Here is a 23958-nt window from a genome sequence, read left to right as displayed (position 1 = left end):
ATGGAATAGGTGCCCGACAGCTGCAAAGATGGGAAAATGCTCATTTTATCAAAACGGTCCGTCGTGTCTTTTTGTGAGATAGAGCAAGCTAGCTAATAATTAAAACATGCATTTAAATAAGCAGGATGCACTAAGCGTGATTCTTAAATCAGGTTTAAAGACATTACTGATCAGATCGGATGCACAGACTCTGGCCAGAGCTGCTGTTGGATGCGGTGGAGACAGAACACTGAAGCATTCAACAAAAGCTCAGCTTCTCAATCAATTATTGGGAAAGGAAAGGCAAGGCATGTTTATTTGTACAGCACCATCCGAGCACAAGGTCATTCAAAGTTCCTTACAGGAAAATAATAGAATAGCATTTAAGAAAACAACATTTAGGACAAAAGAAGACAAAAGAAGAAATTTAAGCATCACATAAAAAGAAAGAAAATGCTGGCTTACAATGAAAAAGTCATTATGGGGGAAAGCTGGATAAAACAGTGGAGTTTTCACTCCTGATTTACAGGAGTCAGCAGTTTATGCATATCTCTGCTTTGCAGAGATGGTTCCAGAGCTGAGGGGCATAAAAATTAAATGTTGCCTTTGCCATTTAGTTCTGGTCCTGAGAGTAGGTCTCTGATGACCTGAGGGGTCTGTATGGTGGATAGTCGACCAGCAGCTCTGAGATGGATTTAAGCCTAAAATCATTTAATGTTTTATAGCTTAATAAGAGGATCTGCTTACACAGAGTGAACCAACGCACTGATTCTTATGCTGCTTTACAAAGACTGGTAAAATACTAGTCTGTCCTGTCACAGACTGGCGACCTGTCCAGGGTGTACCCCGCCTCTCGCCTAGTGAACGCTGGAGATAGACACCAGCACCCCCTGCGACCACATGAGGGAATAAGCAGGTCAGAAAATGGATGGATGGATGAATGGATGGTAAAATACATTTCAAAATCCAACATACTGAAAATGCAAGAATGTGCCAGTTTGTTGGTGTCCAGAAGGCTAATTTAGTAGGTGTCAGGATTCTCTGTGTTGGCTGCTAACTCTACTCCGCAGGTGTGCCTAGTTGGCTGAGGAGGCGTGGTCCACACCTGCAGCTCGTTGCAGGCGGCTTCCTCTGGCTTCTTAAGCAGAGCACTGGCAGATGGAAGACGCCGGAGCCTTAACCAGTCGTGGTACGACGTGGCCTCTGTCCCAACTCTCGGAAACCAGCTTGTGAGTTTTTTGTTGCTCATCTTTTTGAGTCATTTTTGTACCTCTCTGTGCTCCAGATTTTGGTGCTTGGATGCACTCACCAGTCTTGACGCCTCGTCCGAAGAAACAGACCAGCAGACCTGTCGGCTCAGATTTTGCTCTGGCGCTCCCCTCATACTTCCTGGAAATTACCCAGCGAGGGCTGAGATCCCCTTCCCGGGTTCTGTTGGTTCTGTGCTCACTCTGGTCAATCCATCTGTCAACCGCTGCCGATGAGGTCATCTCGGATTCCTCACCAGCTACATCTGCCGCCCTCAGCCACTAGCCACCTATCTCCATCAGAGTAGTCACATAGAGTTCTCCTGACGCTACTTCTTCCCGGTTAGGTCCGCCCTGCCTAATGGTAAGCAGCGCAACTCTTAGTTGGTTTTTCTGGCTTTCATTATGAAGAACTCACGTGCTCTCTCTCTTACAGTCTCTCCAGCCTTGACGTTCTGACCCAGCCGTGTACCAGTAGTCCGTCCATAAACCTGCTTATTTTTCCTTTAAATAAAGAACTTAAAACTGTGTTTTGCCTCCCGTTCGTATCTGCATGTGGGCTCGTCATCTGAAAACCATGACAGAAGAAGGCTCCGGCCACCAAAGTCCAGCGGATACGTTCGGGCGGCAGTTAGCCGCACATCAAGAACAGATGCAGACGTTAGGTTTTGCTGTGAATTCCACTCAGGAACAACTTCAGAGGTTAGCCGCGCAGGTTAGCCTACTAGTGGACACAGTTACTTCCGCGAAGACGTCACTTGTCACTCAAGGTCTCGCAACCCCGCCTTCTGACGCTCCGAGCATGGAGAATCAGGCTTGGACTCCACCACTTGAGGGCGCGTCACCTTCTCCGGAGAAATTCTCCGGTGACGACGGAGGTTGCGGAGGTTTTCTTTTCCAGTGCAACCTGGTGTTCAACCGTTCACCCCAGACTTTCGCCTCTGATGAGGTAAGGATATCTTACGTTTTACGCCTGTTAACGGGTAGGGCTCTTAGGTGGGCTGAGGCTAGATTCCCTGATTGTCAGTCATTTGGGACAACTTTTCAGGATTTCATTACTGAATTTAAGACAATTTTTGCACCGGAGTTGGATTCGGCACAACAGTCTCGACATCTCCTCACCTTGAAACAGCGCGGTCGTCGAGTTTCGGATTTTTCTGTGGAGTTTCGTACATTTGCTGCGGTTGCAGGTTGGCAGCCGAGACCGTTAAAGGCAGCTTTCTTTCAGGCTCTAGACGAGTCATTAAAGGACGAATTAGCTCGGGTAGAGGAACCAGAGGACTTTGAGGAGTTTGTCGCGCTAGCTATTCGCTTGGACTCTCGGTTACGCAGCCGAAATCGGGTTAAGTCCAACCTTGCCTTGCAACCATCCACCTCCACAGCTTCTTTTCCTATCAGGAGGGAACCCCGTTCCTTTACACCTCCTCCTGAACCCATGCAGTTGGGGCAGGTGGGTCTCTCCAAGAAGGAACGTCAGCAGCGATTCTCAGAGAACTTATGTCTTTATTGTGGAGGTGATGGTCATTTCCTCAGAGATTGTCCTGTTCGGCCAAAAGATCGAGTCCGCCGCTCTTAACGGGGGGATCGGTGGACAAGTTGGGATCTATTCCCCGGGAGACTGTTAAAGTTTCATCTGGTTCTCGTTGTTGTCTACCTCTTACTTTAATATTTGACCAGGAGAGTTTTGATGTTTCGGCTCTAGTAGATTCAGGTTCTGATTTTAATCTTATTGATCAAGCGGTTGTGGACCAGCTTCGTGTACCTGTGGATCATTTACCCGAACCACTCCAGGTCTCATCATTGGATGGGCAAGATTTGACCCTTATTACTCATCGCACACGACCTTTGGAGGTGATAGTTTCCGGCAACCATCGAGAACAACTTTCTTTTTTTGTCTTCCCGGTTAAGCGTTCACCTGTGGTTTTGGGTATAGCTTGGTTAAGGGTCCATAATCCGCAGTTCAATTGGGCTGAGTCCCGATTAGAGTCATGGTCACCTTCTTGTCATTCCCGTTGCTTGCAGTCTGCTCGACCCGTAGTGGTCTCCTCTTCCCTAACTAATTCCGGAGACGTTATTGATCTGTCTCGCGTTCCTGAGGATTACCACGACTTGCAGCAGGTCTTTAGTAAGACTCAGGCTTGTTCTCTGCCCCCACATCGCCCATACGATTGTGCGATTGACCTGTTACCTGGGGCCCCTTTACCGGCGAGTCGACTCTATAACATCTCCAGGTCAGAACGTCAATCGTTGGAGAAGTACATTGGTGAGTCTTTGGCTACGGGGTTAATTCGTCCTTCTTCTTCCCCATTAGGGGCTGGGTTCTTTTTTGTGGGAAAGAAGGACGGAACCCTTCGACCCTGTATTGATTATCGAGGGCTTAACCAGATAACGGTCAAGAATAAATACCCTCTTCCTCTATTATCATCAGCCCTTGAGCCAGTCCAGAATGCCAAGGTTTTCACTAAGCTCTATTTGCGCAACGCTTATCATTTGGTTCGGGTGAGACAGGGGGATGAGTGGAAGACAGCTTTTAAGACTCCGTTAGGTCACTTTGAGTACCTAGTAATGCCTTTTGGCTTGTGTAATGCCCCAGCAGTGTTTCAGGCATTAGTGAACGATGTCCTGCGGGATTTTTTGAATGTTTTTGTGTTCGTCTATTTAGACGATATCCTGATTTACTCTCGTGACCTAGATCAACACAAACAACATGTTAGGCTTGTTCTCCAGCGGTTGCTAGAGAATCGCCTGTTTGTAAAAGCCGAAAAATGCGATTTTCACCAGACTTCAGTTTCTTTTCTCGGTCTTATTTTGGAGGGGGGGCAAGTAAGATCAGACCCAGAAAAGATTAGAGCGGTAACAGAGTGGCCAGTTCCTGAGTCACGTAAACAGCTTCAACGGTTCCTAGGGTTCGCTAATTTCTATAGGCGATTTATCAGGAACTATAGTCAAGTAGCTTCCCCGTTACATGCTCTTACCTCCACCAAGGTTCCTTTTTTCTGGAGTCCTGAAGCCGATGAGGCGTTTAAGACCCTTAAATCCCGTTTTTCCCAGGCTCCTATACTAGTTCACCCTGATCCTTCCAGACAATTCACACTTGAAATAGATGCTTCCAACACCGGTGTAGGAGCGGTCCTCTCCCAACAGTCTGAGACAGATAATAAACTTCACCCTTGTGCATTTTTCTCCCGTCGTTTGTCCCCTGCTGAACAGAATTATGATGTAGGCGATCGGGAATTATTAGCTATTAAGTTAGCCTTGGAGGAGTGGCGGCACTGGCTAGAGGGATCCGAGCAGCCCATCATAATTTGGACGGATCACAAAAACCTCTCCTATCTGCAGACAGCCCGCAGACTCAACTCTAGGCAAGCCCGTTGGTCATTATTCTTCTCACGATTCAACCTCACCATAACCTACAGACCAGGCTCTCGAAACATTAAACCCGATGCGCTTTCTCGTCAGTTTGCTCAAGTGGAACAAGAGAAACAACCGGATTTAATTCTTCCTCCATCATGCACAGTTGGAGCTTTGCATTGGGACCTAGAGGACAGGATTAATCAGGCCCTGTTATTAGATCCGGATCCTGGTACGGGCCCACCGGGATTAAAGTATGTTCCCCGATCTGTTCGTCCTGAGGTTTTACGGTGGGTTCACGATGCCAAGTTTTCCGCCCATCCGGGCATTTATAGAACCCAGTCTCAGGTGTCTCGGCGATTCTGGTGGCCATCGTGGACCAAGGACGTCAGAGACTACGTTTTAGCCTGTCCTGTCTGCGCCCAAAACAAGTCGTCTAACCAGCCGCCTTCTGGGTTATTGAATCCGCTTCCGATTCCCAAACGTCCATGGTCTCACATAGCTGTCGATTTCGTTACTGGACTCCCTGTTTCCCAAGGCATGTCAACTATCTTAACTGTGGTTGACCGTTTTTCCAAGTCCTGTCATCTCATACCCATCCGTAAGCTACCTAACGCTCTCCAGACTGCCCAACTCCTCATTAAACATGTTTTCAAGCTCCATGGAATTCCTGTTGACATTCTCTCTGACCGGGGTCCCCAGTTTGTTTCTCAGGTCTGGCGGCACTTTTGCTCTGCTCTGGGTGCCCGTTACACGCTCACCTCCGGATACCATCCTCAAACCAACGGTCAGACTGAACGAATGAATCAACAATTAGAAACCACCCTCCGTTGCCTCACGTCATCTACTCCTTCCGACTGGAACAAGTTTTTGCCTTGGGTAGAGTATGCCCTGAACTCTCATATCACCTCAGCCACGGGACGTTCACCTTTTGAAGTTGCATTAGGATATCAACCACCACTCCTACCTTCAGACGAACTCAGGATTCCCTTCACCTCCGTTAACGATTATATTGCTCGCTGCCAGAAAATATGGAAAGAGACAGTTACAGCCCTCACTCGCACCGCAGAGCGGAGCAAGAGGTTTGCCGACCAGCACCGCAGACCAGCTCCCCATTATCGCCCCGGTCAGAGGGTTTGGTTATCATCCAGAGATGTTTTGACTAATCCATCCGCCAAGAAACTTGCTCCCCGGTTTACAGGTCCCTATGAAATAGAAACAGTCATCAACCCCACCACTGTCCGCTTACGTCTTCCTCCTCACTCTCGTGTTCATCCCACTTTTCACGTATCCCAGATTAAGCCTGTTTTGGACAATGATTCTTACCCTCCTTCCGGACCCCCTCCACCCTCCCAGGACAGTCAGAGTCCTCGCGTCTCCAGGATTGTAGATGTCCGTCGACGTGGAAGGGGTTACCAATACCTCGTGGATTGGGTGGGTCGCAGCTCGGAGGATCGCTCATGGGTATCTGCAGCCACCATCGCCAATGAGGAATTGATCCGAGACTTTTGGTCTACTCAACCCAGCACATCTTCGTCTGGGCCGCCAGGAGGCGGCCGTTGAGGGGGGGGGTAGTGTCAGGATTCTCTGTGTTGGCTGCTAACTCTACTCCGCAGGTGTGCCTAGTTGGCTGAGGAGGCGTGGTCCACACCTGCAGCTCGTTGCAGGCGGCTTCCTCTGGCTTCTTAAGCAGAGCACTGGCAGATGGAAGACGCCGGAGCCTTAACCAGTCGTGGTACGACGTGGCCTCTGTCCCAACTCTCGGAAACCAGCTTGTGAGTTTTTTGTTGCTCATCTTTTTGAGTAATTTTTGTACCTCTCTGTGCTCCAGATTTTGGTGCTTGGATGCACTCACCAGTCTTGACGCCTCGTCCGAAGAAACAGACCAGCAGACCTGTCGGCTCAGATTTTGCTCTGGCGCTCCCCTCATACTTCCTGGAAATTACCCAGCGAGGGCTGAGATCCCCTTCCCGGGTTCTGTTGGTTCTGTGCTCACTCTGGTCAATCCATCTGTCAACCGCTGCCGATGAGGTCATCTCGGATTCCTCACCAGCTACATCTGCCGCCCTCAGCCACTAGCCACCTATCTCCATCAGAGTAGTCACATAGAGTTCTCCTGACGCTACTTCTTCCCGGTTAGGTCCGCCCTGCCTAATGGTAAGCAGCGCAACTCTTAGTTGGTTTTTCTGGCTTTCATTATGAAGAACTCACGTGCTCTCTCTCTTACAGTCTCTCCAGCCTTGACGTTCTGACCCAGCCGTGTACCAGTAGTCCGTCCATAAACCTGCTTATTTTTCCTTTAAATAAAGAACTTAAAACTGTGTTTTGCCTCCCGTTCGTATCTGCATGTGGGCTCGTCATCTGAAAACCATGACAGTAGGGGTGTAAGAATACATTGATCAACGTCAATATCGATTCAATTAGGGCTGCAACATTGAATCGATAAAAACCGACAAAAGCGTTGGCAACGAATTTTGTTGTCAATTGTTGTGTTGCGCCATTATATGCATCACTCGCCATGTCGCGGAGGCGTTTACCTCACCTGCAGGCGGTCATCAATGCTAGCTGACTGACTGACTACAGAGCGATGTAAACGCAGTGAAGCGGAGTGGAGGCAGCATTTTTAAATTCTGCTCTTTTGTAGTAAATTCTACAAACGACGACACAGAGAAAGCGACTCGAACCAAATCCTCAAAAGACAAGAAGCATGCTGTGCTTCACAAAACCAAAAAAATAAGTAACATGTGAGATTTGACATGGCACAAGAGCGCCACAGTGACACAGGACTTAACATGGAGTTATTGATGAGGGTGAAGAGAGCTCAACGGCAGGCTAGATCGTTACAATATCTGATGTTTGTTCTGCTTCCTCCCACAGTCCAAAAACGTGACTGTCAGGTTAATTGGCTTCTCTAAATTGTCCTTAGGTGTGAGTGTGTGCGTCAATGGTTGTTTCCCCTGTTTGTCTCTGTGTTGCCCTGTGACAGACTGGCGACCTGTCCAGGGTGTACCCCGCCTCTCACTCATTGAAAAAGCTGGAGATAGGCACCAGCACCCCTCGTGACCCCATGAGGGAAAAGTGAGTAAGATAATGGATGGATGAATATTCCCAATGCACCGTTTATATGGGCTGAAAATCATATAATCTGATCATGATGTGCGTTTACTTGCACAAAGCTTTATTCAAAGTAGAAACTCTGCCTTTAGCAGAGTTGATGAATTTCCATAAACAACCACAGAAGTTTTGTACTTCGTCATGCAGGAAAAAAACAACAACAATAAACCCAGAGGTGCGTTGGTTCTGACTGTTTCTGAGCGCACATAATGGACCATACCAGTTCTGGTTGAGAACTCCTGCTGTTGCTGTTGGGAGCAGAAGTTTGTGCGGCTCCATCCTCCACATGCAGGCGCAGTAAGTTCAGGAGTTAATCAGAACAAGTGTTTAGATGGACGCTGATCATAAAGCAGCCCTCTCAATCAGAACACAGTTTCATTCTGATGGTAATACTTTGTTGTTGATTAAGCTTTAGCTTTTAATTTGCTGACAAAGTCAGAGCGAAGGTACTGAGTGGGAGAGAGGAGCAGGGCTCTGAACTAACTTTTCAAGAATCAAGAGTCTTTATTGTTGTTGTGTAAACATAATGACATTTTGGGGAGACACTCGGAATAAGAGGCAGACCCAAATTAAAAACACGTACAGAAAAAAAGAGAAATAAACAACCCTTCAGGACACTCACAAAAATGTAAAACCCTCAGAAGAAATAAAAAGTATTAAATGTCTAACACCATTTTTGAGTCTTCAAAGAAAAATGTTAAAAACCTATAGAATAAACATCCTTGGAAGAAAAATATGTAGGACAAATGCAGCATGTAGTATTTACATAAAATGCAGCTTGTGCTGCAACAGTCTATGAAATGGACTGGTGATTTATTTGATTGTCAGAAGTTGTGTTTCTGCACTGCTTTCATTGTTATGCCCAATTATTTCCCCTAGGAGCACGAGTTCAAGGGGGACGTTCAACCAAACTGCATTGACACCCCAGTTTTACAGAATTACTATTATTGTGTTAAATCGCTGTTCATATAGACACCATTGACTATTAAATGATTGACTAACAATCTAGTCAACATAAACTTTATTTGAAGCTAAATTATTTATTACCCAATATTATTGTAACAGAACACCAAAGTAGCAACATGTGTTTTGTGCACTTATTAGCTCTTTCATACCAAATGTTCAATTTTGGAAAAAAGAAATGGAAATAAACCTTTTTTTCTCTGTCCGATTCATCGATTAAATCGTAAAAATAGTCGACAGATATAATATTTTATTATTGTGATAAAGCTGCTGATTTACACCCTGATTTAGTGAAGGACTGCTAGATGTAGAAATTCAGTGTTGAGTCCATAACCCCACCTTGGTTTCTGTCAGTCTCTGTGAGCTTTAGCCTCACTGACCTTCAGTTGAATGCTGACCTCTAAGCTAGCATTTTCAGTCCCAAAACCAGCAACCTCTATCTGCCTGGCATTACGCTGTAAGAAGTTAAGAACCACCCACTCTTTGATATTCTCTACACACAGAGTCGGTGTAGCTGGCTGTGGTCATGTGGTGAAACAGAGATATTTATAAACATGCATGTCGTCAGCATAAGGACAGGTATGAGATTATTGTGTTCCATTAGCTGAGCTATGGCAATCATGGAGATGTTGAATGAAAGTGGCCTGATAACGCTGCTTTGAGGAACTCCACGTGATCTCTGTTCAATCACATATGTACTGCTAAATGACAAAAAGTAGCAATGGTCTGCCATAGAGACATCAGACTTTACTTTAAACCAGCAAAAACAGGCTAAATAAATAAAAACACCATCACAATTTTCTTTTTTAATTAAAGTAAACTTACCGTATTACGTATGTGCGGAAGGGTATTATGTGCTGCATAACTGCAGGGATGTGCAACCATATCCGTATCTGCGGGAAGGTCCAAAAATAAATTTTAAAATCACACTACGTATTAGGCACAAAATTCAGGCGGTTACATCTACATTATTTATTTAGAAGTAGTACGCGTAAATGACAGTTAGACAAAAAGGGAATTAAAATAAAAATCTTCCTCTAAACCAAAAAAATTATTTGAACATTTGTAAAATGTAAATGTAAAAACCAGCAACATCATGCTTTTTTACCACTGATAATGAGGGAAACATTAGCAAACGTAACATTTGACTCACATTGGAGACGATTGTGATAAAGGCATGGGCGATGGGAAAGGGGAGGCTCTCAGGTGTGCCCAGCTCGAAGCACTCCTTCATCAGGGAGAGGCCGTGTTTCCCACAGAACAGACAGACGTAGCGAAGCAGGTGAAGAGGCACCTCCACGTCCTGGGCCAAAAATCACAGCACAGTCACAACATGTTCCCTACACCAACATGAAAGTGACTGGGCATACTAGTTAATAAAATCCAAGTAAATAACACTTTAAAGAGGCTTTTAAAGAACAAAAAACACTGTTGGTTTACTTTATATATGGCAAAATGTGCAGCTCAGGGAAAAAGATATTGACTTTCCACTTGACTCAAACTTAAAATCAGGACAAGCTCCTTTTTAACACATACAGCAAGTTCTCAAAATAATTCATGTGCCTGTGAACAATAAATAAAAAAAAAAACGTTACTCCAAGGTTGCTAAAGTGAGGTTCTGTTAAAAGATCTCAAGCAGTTAATATCTAAGCTGCAGTAGATAACCCCTATGGTGTCCTTGTCTAGTTTAAATCTATATTAGCTGCTCCTGAGGGACGAAGCTAAGGGCTACTTCTACACTGGTCAGGAGGAAAGTGGATTCTGACAGTTTTTAAACGGCTCCAATCTCAAGAATGTAATAAAGGTTTTGCTAATGCTGTTTTATGGACCTCTAAACCGTCTTGTTTTGATTGGCGGCTCTTCCCAGAGAAGCCCAGGAATATTTCCACAGGAAACGGAGGTCCATTTTCAGAGTATACAATTATCTGGTTTTGTGTAAATAACCACAGAGTGCAAATGGGACATCAACTTAAAGGTACTTTAAAAGACTTGGTGAAAGACTGCTGTGACATTGTTGAGATTGGAGCCGTTTTAAGACAGCAGAAGTCAGCTTTTTTTCTCGGCTCCTCTCAGACTAGCTGTTAGCTTTGGTCTCCAGGACCAACTAATCTTAGACTAAATGAAGATCCCCAGAGAGCTCCCTAATGCATGTAAGAGATTAACTGCTTGAGACCTTTTAACAGAACCCCGTTAAATCCATTAAAACATCCTGATTTAAGAGATCATCCGAGGACATGTCTGTCCTCTTTGGGAGACAATATCTTCAGGAAACACGCTAAAAATCACAACAGATGTTACTAGTATGCGTTTTTGAACAAAAGTTGCATTCCCAGGACTACTTTGATTTTATGCTAAAGAATAGAACCGCTAACTAAAGAGAATATACGCTTAGGCTCATTTAGCGCAGTAAAAGGGGGGAAAAAAGCTCCAGGTTTTGGAAAACGGATTCTGCCGCTGCACCAGATGGAAACAAAGAAGCAACAGGAGCACTAACAAGGAAACCTTGTTGCCACAGAGATTACGTGAGACTCACTGCACCCTGCTTGTCCTGACAAAACAACAATGGACGGTCGGAAATTTCAGCAACTCCTAACTAAACACAGAAAAATACTCAATTCAATGGCCCAAAAACAACAAACAGGAGAATGAAAACTATGTCAGTCCGTTCTGGCAGTGAGCCCCGGCTACCCAAATAAACTCTTATTCTAGGGACACTGGAGCTAGATAATATTGCACTGTAAACAATTTACTTTATAATCCTGAATTTACATTTGGAAGCGAACCGAACCAATCAATGACACCTTTGAATGACGTCCACATGTAATGTTTTAGTTCTTACTGTACATCTACACAACACATATCAGCTCCAAACTGAGTACTTTTCTAATGAAACACGACGGTTCTTGTTCAGCAAAAGGAGAATCAACAGCTCACAAGAAAAACCTACATCTAGCTGAATCACGGAGCACATCAATGTTAACCTAGAGACCCAAACCTTAGACAATGTCTATATTTGGAAGCCCAGTAATTTTGAGTTTCAGGTCTCTCTCATACCCAGGACATCCTCTAAGTTGTAATGTTTGAAAGAAATCAAGGTAGCACAGATGTCAGTCAGAAGACCAGCAGCCTGTGTCCGGTAAGACAATGTTTATAATAACATCAAGATGAAAAAGACGTATTATACGAGAGACGGCAGGCCCATTTGTAGATGTGAAATTATGTCACATAACCGCTCACATTCTTTTTTTAAGCAAAGAAAGATAAATTATGTGGTTTCTGTTGATGTACTGTCTCCATGCAGTGTGACTGTTTGCACAAATTCGAAAATACAACCCGGTGGAGGACCAATCAGAATGGAGGAAACCATCTCCTTGGCTGTAGAAAGTAAACCAGCCCCAAATCTGCATTTATTTAAATTAAACTGGTTAAGAACAAATTTCAGCACCAGCTCCTGTCTAGCATAGTAACCACTTTATCAGAGAAACACAAGTGACTATCAGGAACTGAAGAATATTGTCTTTACCTGAGAACATACTGTGTGTCTCTTACCCAGTGGTGCACTTGTAGGGCTGGACCATAATTTAATAATTTAATAGATAGATCTATAGGCGTATGGTTCAATAGAAAATAAAGGGTCGATAAAAAGTTCAATAAAAGAACAGTTTTCCTTTATTTTGCATTCTAGCCTATCATGTAGGTTAATCCTACAGTCGGTTGGTTGAATAAGGGTTGAGTGTGAATTCAGTGTTTGTGTGTCTATGTAAAAATAGAGAAGTAAGCAACAGCCTAGAATAGCCATGGCTGTAATTTACTTAAAATATGTGTTGAATGTTTTGATAGCCATCAATAAATATAATTTCTATTTTATCGATATGCTTTTTTTTTTATATCGTCAGGCCCTTCTTGTGAGTATGTTTGTAGAAGGTCTCTCAGGAATCCTAGTTTGTAAGACCGGATATTTCTAGTACCTCCCTCCTCCCAGTAATCACAAACACAACTGACCCAACTCCAGCACTAGGCGTGAATCTGGGATGAAATTGAAGCATCTTTCATTTTTACTGCATGTTTACCGTTGCACCATAGATTCCCCACACATATCTGAGGATTAAGCACCCTGATGTGCTTGCCTCTTTTGCAAATTGCTCAAATGAAGCAGCCCATCACCTCTGCTCCTACATGCTGTCCTGCAGGAGATGCTGCTGCAGGTCAGAGGCTTAAAGCTGCTTCATCCAGCTCACCCATCTAACCCATCCCAACAGCAAATAACAGGTAACACACAAAAAGACACAGCACACAGGGCAATAGACCAACTGCCCTCATTTCACAACTTTCCATCAGTAATGTTTTGCTCAGGTGTAGGTTTTTTTTTTTTTTTTTTAAAGAGGTACCAACTTGCAAATATTGTAGCAATATTATTTTGGGAAAGAAACCAGAGGAATCAAGGTTCTTACATTCATGTCACAGAAGGAGCCCAGGATGTTGCTTTCATGAGCGGATATGTCCTGGAGACAAACAAACAAAAAAAAAAACAAGCATGGCAACAGCAGGCTTAGAAACATCCATGGCAGAGAAACGTCTGTCACAAGTTATGAAGCTGGTCTAAAAACGGTGGCCTAAGCAAAGGGAATGTTTTATCTTCTTAAAACATAGCAGGTCCACGCAGAGCTGATATCCCAGATCATCCTACAGTGTCCATCTGGTCTAACAGAAACACGATGACCAGCCCAATCTGATGCAGATAGTTACATGTTCTGGATGGCTCCCAGATTAGGAAATCTCCCAAACACTTCCTACACATGCTGTTCACGTCACTGCTGCGGATGCTTGGCCACGCCCCTTTGCCTCCCTTATCACTTAACACATTTTCCTTTGAAATCACAACCAAGAGCTACAAGGTATCCACAGAGACTCCTAATAAAATACATTACCTCTGTAGCTGGAATGTGAATGTTCAAGGGGACGGATTACTTTCTCAAGGAGCTCCAGCCGAAAAATAAGGTCAACTTAAGCAGTGAGGCTTGGAGGATGAGGTGTACTTGTAGTAAAAGTTGTGAAAGGTATTTCAAACATTTGGGAATAGATCCCAGGACTGTAATCTTTAGATCAGAGCAAGATCTTTTGATGTAAATAAATGATAAATGTATTGGTCTGGAAAATATCTGGTCCAGAGTGGACTGTCACTAAACTCTGTCTGGGAACATGCAGGGTTCTCATGCAGCTACGGTGGAGAAGGAAAGGTGCAAATGGCCTCCTGTAGCATCCAGTCGGCCCAAACTCTGAACGCCAAGAGATGCAAGGAGGAGGAATCCCCGTGAGAGGGGAGTTTCCCCAACAGCTGCACATGCTGCGTTCAGGGACAGCTGGTAGACTAGGTTATCTAACAATCAAAGAACCCTACAGTTATTTCAATGTTTTATTCACAAATATAGGCAGTCTTGTTGAAAACATTCTAAACATTAACCAGGTCGTCCAGGGGTTATATTGTTGTATAATCTATATATACATACAGGAGTAGGCCATATCTGCTTATATTACCATATTCACTGAACTTAGCGAGCCAAACCAGGATTTTTGTGTACCGTACGTCCCTAAAATACCCTCAATATTCTTAAACAGGCGAGCTTGGATGTAAAATGCTAGCCCTGCGTGCATTTTCATGTTAGGACTTCAGCGTTTCCGTATAAACTGGAAGATACCGGGATACTCCTTTCTTTCACTTTTGGTCTGGATTAAAATGCCAACCAGCGTAGTGTGAAGGAGTGGTTCTTACCTCTATGGTGGGATGTGTGTTGTGTTTGTAGGCTGTGTAGAGAGGGAACTGTATCTGGAAAATCTTGGCCGCACACAGCAGCAGTTTCTCTTTCTCCTCTGTAGTCCAAGAGCTGAAGGGATCCTGGCCGTCTCCGCCGCCGTCACCGTCACCGCCACCTCCAGCGCCGTCCTCCCCCTCCCCAGACTCGCTGCCGCCGTCCAAAGGCCCCAGCGGATCCGCCCGAGCCCCATCGGGCCGGCTGCTCCCCTGACCGCGCTCGCTCTGAGTCTTCTTCTGGTTCGGGTCGGGCGTGTTGGCGTCCTCTTCAGCGGAGTCCCGTTCCACGTTGACGGGCTCATCCTCCCCTGGAGAGGACGGCTGGGGGAGCGGAGCGGGGCCGGACCCGCCTCCCGCCCAGTCGGACCGGGCCTCCTCGCTTCCAGGCGCGGAGCCTTTGTGCGAGAGGTTCTGGGCGCTGCAGAGCTGGTTTCTCAGGCTGTTGATCTGAGCGATGACCAGGTTTATGAGGGCGTACACCAGCTGATTAAACACCTCCAGGTGCTTGTACTCCTTGAAGCAGCACAGACATTGCCTGCAAACAACACACCAAGAAGGAAACGTCAGATTTTTTCTTTTTTTTTTTTAGACAGTTTTCAGCTTGGCCAAACGGGACTGGTCACAGGGTGGTGAGAAAAAATCGAGAGTGAAGATCACAGTGTTGATTATGTAAAAGCAAACAATTTAAAAGCTACAGCTTACTGCTTATAATTAGTTCCTGTCAGAGCAGATGAGCCTTGTTTTGCTCCCACAATTATTCCGTTTGCCGATAAACACAGAAGGTTGTGCGGGTGTCGTGCAACAGTGGCCAGTAAATTACACCTCTCTGGTCATAATTAGGAAATCCAGATCTCATATTTCAAGATCTCTTCTCAATTATGGGATCTCCAGTTATAAGACTGATAAACTCCCAATACATACATACATACATACATCCAACAATTTACATGGTCAATGTGAACTCTATTGCACTAACTGCACTACACCATAATATAGTCCATTCATTTTTGTAATACATCCTGTATAGACTGAATCTGAAAAAATATCAGGGGAAAGCCTGATATTTTTTATGTACATCCTGGGCTGGTGTTGGTCTAAAAATGTCACCATGGTAACACGTGGTGACAGTAAAGAGTCTTGATTCAAATACTGACGTTTTTATGTTTCTCTTTTATCTTCTGTTCACTCGGAGCCTTGCAACAACATCTTGCTCACATGTACATTATGAATGTGCAGCTTAATGACAATAGAGTCCCCAATTATGACCTCACCAGATCCTGAACTGGCAGAGCAGCTTAAAGCATCCAAACATGTTATTTATCTACGGATAATTAACACCTTCATTTTTAAACAACCTTTTTTCCATTTCTCCTTTTATTTTAGCCTACGTGTAGAATTGATCCGATCCTGTGTGGGGTAGCACTGACCTCTGTGACCAGGAGCTGATGTAGCCCAGGACTCGCAGCGCATGTTCCTTCTTCAGCTGGAAGCCTCCTTCACTGCCATCGGCGTCAGATACTGAGAACACAACGCGGAGCACAAGTTAGACAACAACTGTAAAATCTCCAGATGAGCAGTTGCTCTCCATTTTTAAAATCAGGAGACACATTTTTGCACCTTCAGCAGAAAAGATCCAAAAGCGAGCGAAAGCAGAGACATTGATGTGCTGCTTGAAGCCTGCTGTGCCTGCAGGTATGACGTATATGTGAATGTTTTCCACACGCAAAGATGATTTATTCCAAATGATATCCACACTATTTGGAAAAACGTCCTCGTAAATGTGCACTTTTTCCCAAATGTTTTCTGTAAAGGCTTCAATTCCTACAAAAAAAAAAAAAAAAAAATCCAACCAACATTGGAGCTTGCACTGTGAAGGCTGTCTCTTTTTAAGAATTGTCACTGCACTCTAGAACCCATTACTGAAAAACAATATTCCAGGGATATAAAAAGGTGGTATTCAGAATGGCAGAGAGATGAATAAACCAACAACAACATATTCACAAGTAGCCGCTACCCTCAGCAGTCAGTCAGAAACTCAAATCAGACCTGCAAATGCACTAGACTGAATCTGAAATATAATATAATATAATATATTATATATATATATATATATATATATATATATATATATATATATATATATAATCACAATATAGATAGATAGATTTCCTTCCTGTCGTTTTCTGAGCAGGTGCGACTCCAGAAATTGGCAGTTTTCAGGTTTTTTTCTCCATACAACTGCAGACCACCATTAATCTGGAGCTTGAATGATAGTAACAAGGTGCAGGGGAGGGGGTGTGAGCAGTACATACACAAAAGTGATTGACACTGCTAACAGCCAATCAGAGTCAGACACTCCCCCTGGCTCTGATTGGCTGTTTCCGACAGGAAGTGGCGTATTTCTGCAAATGGCAGGAGAACCATTATGAGCAGCCAGAGGAGCAAGATTTTTTTCACTGATTATGTCTCATATTTTGCTGTCTGGACATAGTGACAGTTTTAACAAACATATAAAATTATATATTTATGCAACAGTTATCTATTGCAGCTTTAAGCTTCCCCACAATGACTTCTGTGCTACTTGACCTCATGATGCTGTTTGTTCATTAATGTCCTCTGAGGCCAGAAACAGGACAGCTAAACTGTTTCTATTAATGTCATTTTAGGTCGTCTGCTTCCTCTGCCAAAAGCTGACATTCTTGATACTTTTTAACATCTTGGATCGCCATCTAATGACCAACGAGAGCGAGTGGTAGCTTTGGTTAAACCGAACACAGTAACAGTTTTCTACAGCAGACAGAAGACGGTAACTGGACTCTGGCACCAGCTGCTGATCACCAGTATTTAGCTGAGTATAAATACATGGATCCAGAAATGGAAACCTCTGTTGATCCATATGTTATTTGTCCTTTAAAAAAAAAAAAAAAAAAATCATATCATATTCATACCAAAGGCTTTTAAAGGCACCAGACGCCGACAGCTTGGTTCTCAAGTTACTGTTATTGTTCTGGCCTCCATACAGTTCTACATGGCTCCCACCCAGCTTCAGGGAGTCAAGTGTCTTCCCTGAATCACTGTCCTGAATTTGCCACCAAAGACACCCAGCAGAAAACAGACCCAACAGTGTTTGGCTGGGCACCTCAGTCCCACGGGCGGGATTATTTTCGGTACTACGTGAGAACAGAAGGTGTTTCGGACTCGACCTCGCCACATGCTGCTCAGGAATTTCCCATCGTCTGACGCATTCTTGGAACAAGCCACCAGGTGCCAACGCTAAAATGAATTTATGAAACAAACTGTGACGGAGCACAGAAAACGAGGGCCTCTTTCACAGTGATCGCACGTCTGACCAGCGGAGCCCTGAAGACTCCCACACGGAGCTACTTCAGGGTGGACGTCCCAGCTGTGAGACTGTAATAAACGCCGCTCAGCAAAAACGTATGCGGCCCAAAGCAGGTCGACAGGGAAACGCAGAAGCAAATACATGGAAGGCACCATAGTGCTACGTTTTAGACGTCAAAGTAAAACTGAAGTACTGTAGTAGAAACAATCTATTCTAAAAGTTTCAAAATCGCATGAGAAAGGAAGGAAGTCTGAATGTTTTCTAAATTAAATATTGCGATTGTTGTTCTGAATACGTTCACGTTCACACTGCAGGCTCCTCTTGTTGACCTAGTGTTGAACTTTGATAACGTTTCATGCTAGTGTCAAGTGCATCACCAGCTTCAACAATATTGCTTACTAAGGCCTTGTGCGCATGTAGCTGCGTTTTTATATATAAAAAAAAATGTATCTCTCCCACATTGTTTTTCAAAATAGTATTGTCCACACGGGATCGTTTTCATCCGCACAAACCTGTGCCCACAAACAATGCTCAGTTGATCTAAAACTGAGCATTGTTTTAAACCTGCCAAACACATAGGGGGCAGTGTACTGTGAAGCTAAAACTTATTTCTGCCAGTCAGAATCCTTCAAAACAATGATGTAGGAGCCGTGCTCCGATGGTGCAGGGGTAGAGAGCATCATCCATGTTCTCAACGCAGCTGACCCGGGTTCGATTGCAGCCTCAGGTCTTTTGCTGTATGTCAAGCCCCTTCTCTCAAACCCCCTTGCCTGTCAGCCTACTTTGTGAAAATAAGCCACTAGTGTTGCAAAAAACATATATTTTTTACACAACTGAGCAGCGTTGCTCTTCTGTATTGGGAGAGAATTGGCGTAAAACAGCTAACCTCAAAGTACTCCTCCTTTGCAGCTCAATCGGAGCAGCTGGGCTTTTAAAAACAGGCCAGCAAAAAGCGTCTGAACCTACTTTAATGTTTAAAACCTTCCATGTATGCTTTTACTTTGAAGTCTCGATACCGAGCATTCAGTTTTCCTCCCATGCATTATTTGTTACAGACCGTGATGCACTGGACCCTAGAACGTTGTTCTGCCAGACGCAGGCTCAAATACAGGGAATCAGAAATCACCACTTTGGCCGGAGCTTTCAGAAATAATTTTTAGTGATGTAAAACATTTTGATGTAGATGAAAGGCTGAAACGTGAAAAAGCAATTTGTTTCCCAAACATCCTGCTACCTGTGGACTGGGCCTAAATACATCAGCTCGTTTACATTTCAAAAAATTGCTCTAAAAAAATTCTTGTTTTTAATAATGCTCTCTGCATAACTGATACTTAAATTAAGGTATAAATAAACTATCTACAGACTGGTCCCTACGAAACAAACCAGCATTAGGCATAAGGCCAATAGATCAGCTGTTATTGGGGCTTTTATTTCCAAATGCATTTAGTTCTCTGCAAATGGGAGCCTGGATATGAATAGGCATGTTTCCTAGTTGCTTGGGAAACTAATGATTCAAAATATTTTTCTAAAACTTGGTCTTCATCTGTGAGGAAAAGTTCTTGTATGACTGCTAAATATCTATTGGCATGAGGTCGCTCAGTTATTTTGGTTTGATCAGGGATCAAGATCTCCCATATTTAATGACCTTTAAATAGTGGTTAATCAAGTCAAACTGGGTCTTCACAAAATAATGCAGAAACCAGTTCGATTATATGTGAAATTTAAGCTCTGGATTAATATTGTAAATATGTGTTTGGCGAACTGAACAAACAACTCCACTAAAGTAGACTGATCTTTATGTTAACCATGACAACAGTTTGATTTGGTTTTTGGTCTCCATGGAGCCACCGACGGCTACAGATGAGAGCGCTTTTTCCTCTCTGGCCCAAGTCAGTGCCAGAGAGCATTGGAAAAACTGACAAGTGGTGCCAAGCAAGTACTGGAACTAAACTAGGAACTTGTTTAGTAAAGGGGGGAAAAAAATCAGTTTGCACTGCTGAAGGTGCCACTGAAGAATTGGGCATACCAAATACACCCACATTTTAAATAGATATATAGCAGAAATGATATCCATAAGCAACATGTACTGTATATTAACCTAAAAAAATTATTTACATCTCAAATTGAAGCTAGAGTCTGTGATTTTTCCAGAAGTTTTCCCAAACTTGAATAACTGTGCATGCACAAGACCTGACCGTCTTACCCTCTTCACAGGGTTTGCATAGAAAAAAAAAATCTCCCAAATCCACTCTGGTCTTATTTCTTTCAACTGAATCCTTCCTCATCATCTCATAAACAGTTTGCTTCTTGCGACTCTCAGCCGTGTTAAAAGTATACGGTGAGAGCAGCGGAGCAACAATGAATGGCTAACATCGCAGCTAACCGCTAACCTTGCCGCTAAGCTAACCGGATACATAAACACTAGAAGTGAGCACGCTCAGCCAGCAAACGGAAACTACCAAGGAACGTACATGCACACTGACGTTATGTGACCGTGTGGAATGATTGTTATGTGGGACAACCCATAGATATGGTGATACCCCCAGAACTTGAGGGACAGAGGGGGGTGAGAGCAGGAATAAAACTCTGACCAATCCCTGCCCTTCGGACCGAACGTCAGGGATTGGTCAGTTTTTACGGGCCTGCTGCTCCCACAGAGATCGACTTTTAAACATAATGTATTGACTACTGTCAGGATGGAAGGACCATTTCACCCAGTATAACAAAAAGTGTTTCTGAACAGGATTACCAACTATAGCTTTAGGCTAATACTTGGGTCAAAACTTGCAGGATGCTGCTTTAAAGTGATGATTTGTATATAAGGTTTTTAGAATAGAATGCTTATTTATAATGTGGGATCACCTGCTACATAACATGTTCTGAATGAAAAAGAGCGAGTGTTTGTGTGTAAAGATGGACACGAGTGTTTGTGTTAGCACACCTGTAATTTGGAGGTGTGTTTTTTTTAACGAGCCATGACAATAAATTCTGATGCTAGCAAGCCAAGCATGGTCCTAAATCTATAGGCACAAATTCCACAAATTTATTGAGCAACGTGTGTAATTTTTTTAATACAAATACAAGTACACACATAATTCCCGTCTATGGATGCGCAAAGATAAAATTCTCAGAAATGTTGGTTTTCAATGTGGAAAAATTTATTTAGAACTACACATTCTGATCTACTAGCACAAAATATGCGACTGGAATCTGTGGCCATATAAATGAGACAGTATCAGCAAACTGGAGAAGCACAAAGCACCCAATATACCCAAGTGAATGTTCAAGATTGGTCATGTTTATTTGCATGTTGATCTTGTGACGTCTGAATGTGTGAGACACAAAAAGTGCATTCTCCTGCCCTTCCAGCGTCAGTCCTAAGTAAGTCTGAACACACTCCAACAGGTCCAACGCTACACTGCGCACACACATGGGGCGAGCCCTTTATTTTATAAGCTCAACTTAAGTGTAATTTAATTGGAACCAAGAGGAACAAGTTGTAAAGCAGAAGCTGTTCCTTCATTTTAGCAGGAACCCCACCTTTCACGTTCAAAGCCATTTGGCTCTTAGCACAGAAAGCTGGAGCGGCTCACGTGGGGGAGAAAGTGGAAGAAGTTTCACTTTTCTTTCCCAGGGTGATCAAGCATTGTGCTGGCACTGTACACACACTGTTAGCATAAGATCAGCACCCAGAATATCTCTTATGTCAACACACACCGATATATTCCAATATAAAGTGGTTTTTGCCACTATATTCATGCGGGTGGCCTGGATCAGCACCAAGCTGGGAAGTGGTAGCTGCACGCAGACCTCTGTTGTTAAACTGGATTCTCCTGCTCTGCTTGCTGGAAATCTGAGGTCATAGGTCACCGTCAGACGCAGCATATGGAGCTGCCAGTCATGTTGACAGAGCTGTCGCAGCTGACGGCACCCCGCTGTGAACCCCACCCCCCCGTTCTGCTTCTCCAGTTATTATGTGCTGGTCCTCCATGAGAACTTGTAATCTCTGCGGTTCAATAAGCCAGACACTTTGGGGCATTCCCAAAGTAACAAGGTAAATGTTAGTTTAAAGAGGAAATCAGCGCTAGTTTAAGTCTGAGGTTCACAGAACTGTTAAGGTCTGATGCTTTTGTTCCATCGTGAGTAACAACAGAAAAAAAATCCCGTTTTTCCCAACCATTCTACACACAAAGATAAAAAAAGCCTTTAAGACTAATCCCAACCCTGTTGTTTGTCACATCTCGTCCAACTTCAACCACATATGGGACGTTTTATGAGAGAGATCCACTTAAACGGTGGTAGACTTGTAAACCAGAAGGGGAAAAAAACAGTATATGCTCCTTTAAAGGTGTTCGTTTTCCTCCCCCTTTACTTTCATACCACTAAATGAAATGCAGACTGTCCTGCAGAGATCCCAGAGGTTTGCAGGAGAACATTAGTGAACGAACAGCATCATGAAGGCCGAGGAACATGGCAGGCAGATCAGAGAGAAAGGTGTGGGGGAGTTTAAGGCCTGGCACAGGTATTAAAAAAAAAGAAAAAAAGAAAAAATACATTTCATGAATGGAATATCTGTTAGAGCTCTGCTCAAGCCCTCGTGTGAAAACGGAGAGCATACATACCAAGGTACGCATTTCAGGAAGAAGCAGCTCATTGGACACGGCCTGAGGCAGAAAGCTAACAGCACATCCCCCTGAACACACCATCTCCATGGCGACGCATGGTGGGGCAGCATCATGCTGTGTGAATGCTGTTCTTCAGCAGGACCTGAGAAGCTATTTACCTCCGCACAGATGTTTGTTTTCAGCTATGGAGCATTTCCAGAGGCCATCCAGTCCCACTAAAGCCACAGAAGCTCGCTCAATTCTACACTTTAGCAGGCGAGCCGGGATGAAGCGCCTGACCCAGACACGTTAACATGCGCTGTGGCTAGCTGGAATCTGACTACCAGGACGACGCCCCCTACTGGGCAGCTGCTGCCACCGCGGTTACCGTCCAATATGCAGCGAGGCCCTGTTTGGTTGAATTTCTTTGCAAACTCTACCCAGTTTGTAAACACAAGAACCCTGAAACAACCGACCGAATTCAAAACAGGGAGTAAAACTCAAGGTTTCTAAGCTCAACAATTAGTTAAGAGATAATCTGAAGTTGAAATACATGTAAATCCACCTTCAACTTCTGACAAACAGCCCACAACCGTCAGCTGAGCACACAGCCATCACAGTTAATAAGGGAGAAGGGTCTCGTGATATTTCGTTTTTCACTGTGATAAAATAAAAGTAACAACAAATAGTTTTTAAATAATTTTTCTTAAGTCTTTGGGGTCACAACATCAAATATTGCTCCAAAATTAAAACAGAATAAAAACAATGTTATCGCTCTCACACTCCCTCATGCTGGTTACTGGAAGTTCAATATGGCAGATCTGATGACCAAGGCTATAAAAAGGTCACCAGCTCCCTGGAACTGAGCTGCAGCACGGTGGTGACCATACGGACCAGGACCGGTTCCACTCAGAACAGACCTCACCATGGTTGACCAGAAAAGTTCAGTGCACGTGCTCAGCATCATATCCAGAAGGCTTTCTACTGAAAATAGAAGTATGAGTGCTGGCAGAACTGCTCCAGAGGTTGAAGAGGTGTGGGAGGTGGGGGGGGGGGGGGGGGGGGGGGGGGGGGGGGGGTCAGCCAATCAGTGCTCAGATCATACGCTGGATCTAATTAGTCTGCATGGCTGTCGTCCCTGAAGGAAGCCTCTTCTAAAGATGATGCACAAGAAAGAATCCAAACAGTCTGCTGAAGACAAAGACTGAGGACATGGATGACTGGAACCATGTCCTCTGGTCTGATGGGACCAAGATATATTTAATTTGGTTTAGATGGTATGGCACATTTGTGTCAGCAACCAAGTAATGGTGGTGGGAAGTACTGTGGTGGTAGTGTCATGGTTTGGGGCTGCATGAGTGCTGCTGGCTGTGGTTCTGTGACCCACTAAAGCACAGCATGATCCTCTCCCTTCAGAACCTGGGCCTCAGGGCAGCATTCAAACATGATAACCACCCCAAAGTCACCCAGACCACCACTGTGTTGTTACACAAACTGAGGGTAAAGATGCTGAACTGACCAAGCATGTCTCTGGACCTAAACCATAAT

General features: G+C 44.1%; 1 protein-coding gene across 1 annotated transcript in view; it reads right to left on the bottom strand.

Moving 5' to 3' along the window:
- Positions 1 to 23958, bottom strand: part of usp34 (ubiquitin specific peptidase 34) — a gene marked incomplete in the record, with an annotated part of 102291 nt that overhangs the window by 76032 nt on the left and 2301 nt on the right. Inside the window, 5 exon segments of the mRNA XM_036136748.1 lie at positions 9480 to 9547; positions 9808 to 9957; positions 13106 to 13156; positions 14425 to 14998; positions 15891 to 15981. Coding sequence (XP_035992641.1) covers positions 9480 to 9547; positions 9808 to 9957; positions 13106 to 13156; positions 14425 to 14998; positions 15891 to 15981 — 934 coding nt within the window.

Source organism: Fundulus heteroclitus, chromosome 5, assembly GCF_011125445.2.
Source record: "Fundulus heteroclitus isolate FHET01 chromosome 5, MU-UCD_Fhet_4.1, whole genome shotgun sequence".
Lineage (NCBI taxonomy): Eukaryota > Metazoa > Chordata > Actinopteri > Cyprinodontiformes > Fundulidae > Fundulus > Fundulus heteroclitus.
This window is presented reverse-complemented; position numbering and strand designations above follow the sequence as displayed.